Below are 10,062 nucleotides of genomic sequence, written 5' to 3'. Positions count from 1 at the left end.
CTGCTGCAACCCAGTGCATCATCCTTTTCCGCCACGTCGCGGCGCTGCTCAATTAATCACGTGATCACCAAAATACACAGACCTTATTTCCATTGAAACTTTCTCCAAAAAATTTTATATTTTTATTTTATATACATCAAATCATTATAATATAAAAAATTTTAAAAAAAATCAATTCAAATGACAATTCTATATTTCATTTAAATCTTAGAGTTTTTTTTTTAAAAAAATATACGATAATAATTTAATATATATATATAATATAAAAATTAATTAAAAATATATTTACAAATAATGTGAAAATTTTTCTTTGAAAAATTACAATTCATGACGAGACCTTAGGCCTTCGGGGCATGTTAGGTTAGAGACTTGATTACTTTTTTTTTCTTTTTTCGAAACGATAGATGATTGTATTGCTAGATAAAAGCTGTACAAGTGCGAGCAAAGGCTCGATTGAACTTTACAAGTGGCAATGCTACCACTAAGGAAACCAATGTTCCTCATCAAAAATAATGCCCAAGGCATGAATGCTAAGCTTGGAGCTTAGTTGAGTCTTATCCTTTTTAATTAAACAAAAGGAGCACATAGGAAACAGCTCTCTCAAATGAACAATGTCATCCACAACAGTAGCTAATCTAATGTCACCTACGCTGTTTGTGCGAATTTGGCTGAGAAGTTGTGGGTTTTGCACTTGGAACTGCACTTCCCTGATGTGTGTCCGGACTGGCATAGAGGCAATCTTACACATGGCCAGCTTAAGTGCACTAGCTTCATCCAGCAGTGCTGAACCAGAACTTCTTGCTCGAAGTGCCCACCCTCTGTGTAATCTTTGATCAGGCTGATTAATAACAATTCCAATACTCATGTTGTGATTGTTCATGTTCAAGTTGCCCCTACCGTCACTTCCAGTGTCCCAAATGCTGAATGTAACTGCGGTATGGGAGCATGAAGGGTTGCTGTTTCGTTTGTACTCATTCCACATTCCTTTGTATCAAGTTCTACCAATTCTAACCATTCCTGATGTGCCCTCTGTACTATCTTCCTAGGCTGTTTTTCCTTACCATTGAATTCCATTTCATTCCTAGCTTTCCAAATTTGCCAAAGAATATTGACAGACAAAGAAATATGTAACCAACCTTCTGTTCTGTGCTTGGCTTCCAAGATTGATAACCACCATCTACGGAAACTCCCATGGTGTTCCATAATTCCATTCCATTGGACAGGGGCTAACTTCCAAATCATTTTAGATTCGCGGCAGTTCAAAAGCATATGTTCGATAGTTTCCCTATCCTCTCCACATCTACTGCAAATTGGATCCCCAACTTTAAGTCTGCCGTATATCAGATCTTTCACTGGGAGCGCATCATTTAGGCATTTCCAAAGGAAGACCTTCAGTTTGTGTTTCACCTTTAGTCTCCACAAGTCCTTCCATGTCTTCTGGGTTTGGTCCTCCCAACTTGTCGAACCCTCTATGTTGTTTCCATCGTGACTAAATTCTGCACAGTTAACTAGTAATTTATACCCCGATTTGACCGAATAGTTTCCATCAGTCCCATAAATCCAAAAGTGACTATCTTCCATCCCTGCTAGACTTATAGGAATATTCAGGATCCTTTCAGCATCTAGGGAATTGAAATGCTTGAAGACCAGATTAGAATTCCATGATTTATGGTGTATCAGCTCGTGAACTTTCTGGAGGCCATTGTCTCTAACTTTTCTGGTAGCCACTCTGCCGTCTCTATTCCCTGGAATCCATCCATCATCCCAAATGTTGGTAGTGTTGCCATTTCCAATCCTTCTTCTTGTTCCTTGTTCCACCAAACCTCTAGCTCCCATAAGACTCCTCCATAGCCAAGATGCATTGTTAGGGACTTTGCATCGAAGAATAGATGTCCTTGGGAAATATTTAGCCCACATAACTTGACTGATTAATAAATTAGGTTGGGTTATCAATCTCCAAACCTGTTTGCCGAGAAGAGCTACATTGAAAGCCATCAAATCTTTGAAGCCTAGTCCTCCCTTATTCTTGCTCAGCGTAAGCTTCCTCCAGGAGCACCAATGAACCTTATTCTTCCCGTTAGACTTTCCCCACCAGAAATTTGACAATAATGAGCTCAGTTCCTTACATAATCTGGATGGGAGCTTAAAGCAGGACATGGTGTACGTTGGCATAGCTAGAGCTATATATTTAAGTAAGATTTCCTTACCTGCTGTACTCAGTAACCTATTTGTCCACCTACTCATTCTTTGCTGTACATTAGATTTGACATAGCCAAATAGCTGCTGTTTTGATCTTGATACTACCATTGGTAGGCCAAGATATTTCCCTTGGGTAACACTTTGCATGTTCCCCATAGCTTGACAAATCTCTTGCTTCAGCTGTATCCTTACATTCTTACTAAAAAGAATGGACGACTTTTCCAGATTGATCACTTGACCAGACCCCAATGCATATTCCTGCAACACCCTCATCAGTTCCATTGCTTGATCCTTAGTTGCTTTGCAAAAGATTAAGGAGTCGTCTGCGAAGAAGAGGTGTGTTATACTTGGACCATTTCTACTTATCTTTAGACCAGAAATTTTCCTGGAAGCTGCTGCCTGCCGAATGAGGTTGGAAAATCCTTTGGAGCAAAGAAGAAACAAGTAAGGGGAAAGAGGGTCCTCTTGTCTAATACCTCTGGTGGGTGTCACATACTCTTTGACCTCGCCATTAATATTGAATGAAAAGGAAACCGTTCTCACACACTCCATAATCCAGTTGCACCATTTATGATGAAATCCCATCTTCTGCATAATGGCCTCTAGGAACCTCCATTCCACAAGGTCGTAGGCTTTAGACATGTCCAACTTTACTGCCATAAACCCATCCTTCCCTTGTCTCTTATGATTTAGATAATGCAAATATTCATGGGAAATCATAATGTTGTCTAAAATTTGCCTACCAGGAATGAAAGTTGACTGGTTTTTGCAAATGCAACAATGTAACACACTTTTGAGCCTATTTGCTAGAATTTTAGCAATGACTTTATATATGGTAGTGCACAGACTAATGGGTCTAAAATTCTGCAAAGATATGGGATTTTGCACTTTAGGAATGAGAGTAATTACAGTATGATTAACACTCTTCAATAAGTGTCCCGTATGAAAGAAAGTTTGAATTGCATTTACCACATTATGCTTGATAGTAGTCCAGTATTTTTGGAAAAAAAGAGGTGACATACCATCAATCCCAGGAGCTTTGTCTGGGTTCATAGAGAAAATTACAGCTTTAATTTCATCTTCTAGAACTGGTTTCATCAGGTTTCCATTAAGATCATCCGTGATAGTGTGTGGAATTCCCTCTAGTACCGCAGATAAATCCCCTACATCACAGCTTTTCAACAGATTTGAGTAGTATTCTGCAATTTCCTTACTCAATGCCTGCTCACTCTCAGTCCACGTCCCATCCACTCGCTGAAGTTTATGCAACCGATTTCCCTTTCTTCTGCCTTGTACATATGTATGGAAAAATTTCGTATTCTTGTCACCTTCCCTAAGCCATTGTATCCTCGATTTCTGAAACCAGTAGAGCTCTTCCTCCTTATATGTATTCTGGAGCAATTTTTTTAGAGATCCCTTGTTCCCTTGCTGGAGGCACCTTTCGATTGTTGCAACTCACTAATCTCATTCTTTAACTGCTCAATTGCCTTTCTTGAGTTAGCTTGGAAACCATTTCTCCACTTTAGAAGATCCAGTCGGCAGTTCTTGACCCTCCTAACCACTTGAAACATTCTAGAACCCTCAACCTCCTTATCCCAAGCAGTTCGGATTACATCCCCTATATCATCTTTTTGGAGCCACCTCTTGTCAAAGTAGAAGCGCTGTTTCTTTCTATTATGGTTCATCATGGTATCAAACAAGAGTATGCTGTAATCAAATGCAAAAGAGGTAATGTAGGAACATTGAACTTTCTCAAAAACCTGTGACCAGGAATGAGTACTTAAACCTCTGTCCAATCTTTGTTTTATTAAGTCTCCTTGTTCCCAATTGTTACACCAAGTCCAAGGCTGCCCAATAAACCCAATATCCAGCAACTGATTCCCATTTATGAATTGCCGAAGGTCTTGAAAACTACTTTCCTGTCTAGAATTGCCTCCCCATTTTTCTTTATTAGACACAATATCATTAAAGTCACCAGCTATGAACCATCTTTCTCCCCACAGTCTTTTCCTATTTCCTATAACCTTTCACTGTTGATGTCTAATCTGATGCTCACAACTCGCGTAAATACCTACAAACCACCAATCACAGTTAACCTCCAAATCCTCCACATGCGCTTCTATGGTAAAGGTAGTCGTAAGCACCTCTAATATTTTCACCTCATCTTTCCAAAGGAGAGCCATTCCTCCTGCCTTGTTCATTGCCTCCACTACCACCAAATCGTCAAATCTTAAAATATTTTTAACTTTCTCCATATATTTTGTTCTATTCTTGGTCTCACTCAAGAAAACCATACTTGGAGAGAAGAGGTTATTAACCTCTCTCAGCTGGGGAATTGTCAAGGGGCTCCCCACACATTGACAATTCCACACCTGGACTCTCATTGGACACCTGGGGTCCTCTTAGGGATGGACCCTTCCTCCTCAGCCTCTTGTTTGTGCCTTTTCATCTCATGTACTTCAGTGGTAGCATCCACCAATTCCATTTCCACTTCATTAATTTTTCTCTTACCCTGGTCTTTAACATTCCCCAAGTTGATGCTTATGCCTTTTAGAGCCTGCCTTCTTTTGCTAGGAGACCTCAAAGGCTGCTGGACCCTTCTGAAGTGCTGCCTTATCCCCTTTTGTGTATTAGTTATGTTTCCCTGATCAACCTGCATTGATGCCGAAACAGTACGTGCTGGCTCCACACCTGATTGTTGAATTTGTTGATCCTCTTTGTCACTCAGTAAATGTTCAGGTTCAGTATCCACCATCATTGAGCTCTCTCCGCCTTGCACATTTCCCTCCTTCATTTCCCTTGACTAAGGAAGGTCCCCACAATACTGAGTTTGAGGTAATTCAGTAAGCGCCACTACCTCTCTGTTTGCTACCATTGCTATATTGGAACTGGTTCCAGCTGTGCCTTCCATCCTTGCCTTCCTCTTGTCCTTGGCATAATCTTCCTGTTGGCTTTCTGCCTGCTCGTGGACTGGTTGCCTCTGCAACTCCTTAATCAACCCTGGAGAACCATCTCTCCTCTGACTAAAAGCTTGTGACTCAGGACCATCCTTCTCTAACCATTCCCCGTTCTGATAGTTCCAATGATGTCTTTGGGGGTTGAATATAACACTTGAATTTGTTTTCTGAACAGACTTCGGGCCATTCCCATAACCCGCCCTCATCCAAATCTCATATTGATTATCCTTTTGACCTTCCCTCCCACACACCACCATACTGCAAGATCTCTCACTGTGCCCAATTCTGCCACATTTATAGCAAAAATCTGGGCACCTCTCATATTTGAATTGTATCCACTTAGCTATCCCAGCCACTTTGATAGTAGTTCCACGTAGCAAAGGTTGAGTAATGTCAACTACTACTGCTAGCTTAAGATGCCTTCCTTCCTTTCCACCCGTTTGTGGGATAATGACATCCTTGACCAGGTGAAAAACAGATCCTATTTTCTTGCCCACTTCCTTTGAGATGTAGTGGACTGGAAGATTCCAAACTTGCACCCAAAGGGGAGCTAGATTGAAGGCCTTCTCATCATTTTCAATCCCCTCATACCAACTATTCAGTACCAGTAATTGATTGTCGATAATCCACGGACCTCCTTGAGCGATCCTCTCCCTATCATCTTGTCTAGGCAAAATAAATTGGAACAAGTTGGGCCCCAACTCCGCAACAGTCAAATCTCTTGGATACCCCCATGCGGAAGTAACAAAGTTCTTTACCCCTGTAAAGTTAGCTATCTTCTCTCCCACTATCTTTCCTAGCAGGCTACTTTGGCACTCCTTAATACCAAAAGCTAACTCCTGTGTTCCCAACTCTGTTATCTGCAGTTCCTTGTTCAACAAAGTAAATCCTTGCAGAATATCCGCAATGTCCTCAGCCATTGGACTTAACCAAGATAGTAGAGGTACAAATCTCACACTCGCACACCCTCAGTGGAAACCCAATGAAACCAGCAATGGACCAGGAAACAAAGATGTTTCTCTCCAGGTAAATGTAGGACTGGTAGGCAACAAAACGAAAAAACAGAGCAAAATGTACCTAACACTAATGCATCTACTAGACCAGACAAGAAGGGATGAGTACATGGCAGTGAGTTTACCTGTCCGTTAAGAAGCCCCGCCCTTGGAACGTCGGCTTAGCATCTAGATCTAGTACCTCCTCATAAAACTGCTTATCTGAGTCTTGAAGGTCTCGAACAGAAATTCCAAATGCTGCTGATCTACCTAGGAAACCACCAAATTTAGATTGTATTAAAGACTTTTCAACTCCCACTTACTATAAATGGAAGCCATCAGAAATGCACTTAGATTTGGCTGGGTTAATGCTTGAATCTTGTAGGAAAGTGAAAAGGCAGAAACTTTTGGAACTTTGGCACTATTGAAAGCTCCCAGAAAAGGGAGAGATGCTCTCTTAGAGAGAGAAAGAGCCTCTACTTAGAGGGAGATTCGTTAGAGACTTGATTACGTTCTCTATGTTTTTGACAGGTCCGAACTCCGAGGTATCGTAATGGGATCATTAGCGATAGATCACAGATGAGATGACAACGACCCGGTGCTAATCACAATCCACTGCCACGTTGCATACACACGCGTGCTAATAAAAAAATGTTCCAGGGATTTTCTGTATTGAATATTGATGTCAACGAAATAATGGAAATATGAAAGCAGAGTTTTGGCATGTGCTCTTCGGTGGACTAAGAAAGCTCGACTCTGAAGTTTAAATCGAGAGGAGCATAATACTTTACGCCTGGTAGGTTGTGAAACTAAATACTTATCCAAAGTCTATAACGTCTATCCTCTTTCTAGGTGTTTGTTCTTCATCAAGAAATGAATATAGTTAAAAAAAAGACAGTAAAAAGGGTGGTCAAGTTTTATTTATTTGTTCCTTGGGTTACGTGTATATATATGGAAAATAAGTTTCAATGGTCCTCCAACTTTTTTTCATACAAAGTTTTAACCCTCCAACAATTAACGGTAAATTTTTGATTCTCGATCTAATAAAATAGCATATTCGTGACCTTTCTGTCAAACTCAGCAGTTAAAATTGACGGGAAGCATCATCTAGTGAGATGCACGACCAAATATCAAGGGCATTATAGTCACTAAAGGAGGGTTTACCAAGCAGAGAGAGTAAAAAGGCTGCTTCTTCCCTTACCTTATGTTAGAGCAAGTAAAATCTCCATTCCAGTCAAAGTTGGAGCTGAAAATGCGAAGAATGAACAGTTCCCCTCTACCGAGCATGGATCGATGAGGAGATGTGCTGACGGTCGACAGAAATTATAACTGGCCTTCTTTGAAAGATTAATGCAACTGAAAAGGACAGAGATGAATATGAAGAAATAAAAAGAAGAAATGAAAGAAAGGTAACAAAATTGGAGGGCTATTGGGACATTTCTCTATATATATATATGTGTGTGTGTGTGTAAATAACATCCAACTTAAAAATTAATCTTTAATTTTTTCATCTAAAATTTGAATTACTAACAAAATGATGAAATTGATTTAGTAGTCCCCAGTGGATTGCTCGATTGGGACTGGTCGTTTGTTTTTACAGCAAGATCCCAGGTTCGACCCTCACTTACTATCATTGCTAGGCACCTTTGGGGCAAGCTCTGTCCAACCTAAAGGAATTAGTCTAGGTGATTTCAGGATAAACCTTCAGACCCGAAAAAAAAAGAAGATGAAATTGATTTAGTACATCTATTACCAAAAAGTCACATAAACTGCCTGGAGGGAATGATTTAGTATACTTAAACTTGATTTCGTTTTTCTTTTTTTTTTTTTTCAATCTAGCTTGTAAATTTAGGGTTGTAAAGAACAATCCATGTTGAATTATGCTTCTCTTATGTTGTCTTTCCTGCTACGTGTTACGTGTTGAACTGCCCAACTTATCCTGCCCGGAAGTGGAATATTCTTTCACCATTCTTAGAAGGAAATAAGGCTCATGTGATTGAGCTGATGAACAAGAGCTAAACAAAGCAGGAATGCATTTTGTAGTCAACGGATCAATCTAATTAATTTCTAATTAATCAAGGTGATTAGTTACATAATGTTATAAAAGTGGTCATAATTAATATTTGAAAATTACACTACAATATTCAAAAATTAAAATAGGGTAAATTATTAGTAATCCCTTCTGATTTTGTATATTATCACATGACTTTTCTAACATTTGTATCAGCGTGATAACCTTTTTGTTTTTATGTGAAGTGAAAATTTAGCGTAAAACAAACTCCAAGCATAACTTTGTTAGTTGAAGTTTTAGCATTATCTTTAATTAAGTACTAAACGAAGGTCATGATAGGATGAGATTTTCATTCATTTTCCTTTATATCTACACAATTATAGGGTTTATGTGGATATTGTTGAATATTATGGGGTATGTAACATCAAAGCTCTATTAGTAATCTACCTTTAAAATTACAGTCTTAGGAGTCGGAAAGAAATATGACCTCAAAAATTTTTTTTTTCTTTAACGTTGCTAATACAAACATATATAATTGACCTAGATCATTGTCCACTCATCTTCCTATCCCAGAAAGAAAATTTTATAATGTTTACGCCAAACCAAACGGCAAATTGTTCAAATTAATTCAACGTCACGTGTTTACCCCAAGAAAAAAAAATTATACAATGTTTACGTCCAACCAAACGGCAAATTGCCCAAACTCAATGTCAACAGCTTATCCTAGAAAAATAAAATCGTACAATGTTTACGTAAATTGTCCAAACTCAATGTCCAAAAAAAAAAAAAGGCCACTTTTGGGAACGAAAAACACGGGCATATAACTATATTGGACCAAGAATATTATATTTATAATTATCATAACACTTACCCCTCATTTGCGTTGCTAGGTAGGAATAGCCAGAATGGAAAGGTCATTCTACCCAAAATACCTTTTCACCCGGAAGAAAAATTTATCATTTCAGTGTCCGGTATACAAGTTAGAAAGGAATATTCATTCATTTTCCAGCGTTTGGTATTTGGTGTAATTTTCTCCAGCATAAAATTCAATTATGTCTAAAATCTCTATCCATAAATAAGTTTATGGTAATTCATACTTTTAGCCCGTTATTGTTGAGACCAACGACTAAGTCAGCTGCATACTCGATAGCATGCACGAACTGGTAAAAGTAAGGATGAATGGTTCTACTTTTAATAATTAGAGCAGATATGGTGAAATTGTAAAACAATGCCAAAAAAAAAAAGGAATTAAAATCCGCATAGACTTTATGATCAGACCAGTTCTATGAAAGTAATTGATTTTGTCAAATTTGTTAAGTAACTGGTTTTTTCAAATCCAGACCCTTGTGGATGGCACATTTATGCATGTACTTTTGAAATATATCGTTGGTCAGTTTTCACAATGTCAAAGTTTTCTTCTTCAGGTAAGTCTTGAGTCGTGATCAATTTGGTAGAAAACCTGGGAATAGAAAAGCCAAAGTAAAGAATTTGAGATTGTGGAAATATATTACAATCGTAAATTTGGTAAAAACCCAAATTATGGTACAGAAGAGCCCAGTCAAGAATCAATGGAGAATAATCTTCAACACACCCGTCCATAGAGCCGAAACCATCGAACTAGATTTTCTTGGATTGAACTACTACACTAGTAATTATGCAACCACTGCACCAAAGTCCACTGGAGGAAATTTGAGTTATACAACAGATTCCCAAGTCACATATGCAAGTAAGTTCTAAGTGTTTCTTGCAATAAATAAATCACATAAATAAATTTTCTTGTAAAACGAATTCGCTAATGTTATTCTCGATAAACCACAAATTGACTTATTCTCGATAAAAAAATGAAAAAAAAAATCATACTTTTGCATAAAATAAGACAAAAAAGTCCTTTTTTGCCCCTTTA

The 10,062-nt window shown here is 38.5% G+C and overlaps 2 protein-coding genes across 2 annotated transcripts; both read right to left on the bottom strand.

Moving 5' to 3' along the window:
* Nucleotides 1-882: 882 nt before the first annotated feature.
* On the bottom strand, nucleotides 883-4,993 carry LOC140009733 (uncharacterized). Its single transcript, XM_072056019.1, has 5 exons — nucleotides 4,591-4,993; nucleotides 4,271-4,408; nucleotides 3,638-4,144; nucleotides 3,169-3,362; nucleotides 883-2,958 (listed from the first exon to the last, which is right to left on the bottom strand). The coding sequence occupies exons 1-5, from the start codon at nucleotides 4,991-4,993 to the stop codon at nucleotides 883-885; spliced, it is 3,318 nt and encodes a 1,105-aa protein (XP_071912120.1).
* Nucleotides 4,994-5,002: 9 nt separating this feature from the next.
* LOC113696384 (uncharacterized) lies at nucleotides 5,003-6,076 on the bottom strand. Its single transcript, XM_027215808.1, has one exon. It carries the CDS (start codon nucleotides 6,074-6,076, stop codon nucleotides 5,003-5,005), a length of 1,074 nt encoding a protein of 357 aa, XP_027071609.1.
* Nucleotides 6,077-10,062: the final 3,986 nt, after the last annotated feature.

This window comes from Coffea arabica, chromosome 6e, assembly GCF_036785885.1.
Source record: "Coffea arabica cultivar ET-39 chromosome 6e, Coffea Arabica ET-39 HiFi, whole genome shotgun sequence".
Taxonomy (NCBI): domain Eukaryota; kingdom Viridiplantae; phylum Streptophyta; class Magnoliopsida; order Gentianales; family Rubiaceae; genus Coffea; species Coffea arabica.
The sequence above is the reverse complement of the archived record's forward strand: the minus strand, read 5'-3'. Positions and strand labels throughout refer to the sequence as shown.

What these genes read in the sequence shown, in the direction of transcription:
- LOC140009733 (XM_072056019.1), bottom strand. Translation starts at nt 4,993, where the DNA reads ATGAAGGAGGGAAATGTGCAAGGCGGAGAGAGCTCAATGATGGTGGAT. An exon ending in CATCCCTAAGAGGACCCCAG is followed by an intron (nt 4,409 to 4,590) that starts GTGTCCAATGAG and finishes ATTTGGTGGTAG; the next exon opens with TGGAGGCAATGAACAAGGCA. An exon ending in CTGTGATTGGTGGTTTGTAG is followed by an intron (nt 4,145 to 4,270) that starts GTATTTACGCGA and finishes TGTCTAATAAAG; the next exon opens with AAAAATGGGGAGGCAATTCT.
- LOC113696384 (XM_027215808.1), bottom strand. Translation starts at nt 6,076, where the DNA reads ATGGCTGAGGACATTGCGGATATTCTGCAAGGATTTACTTTGTTGAAC.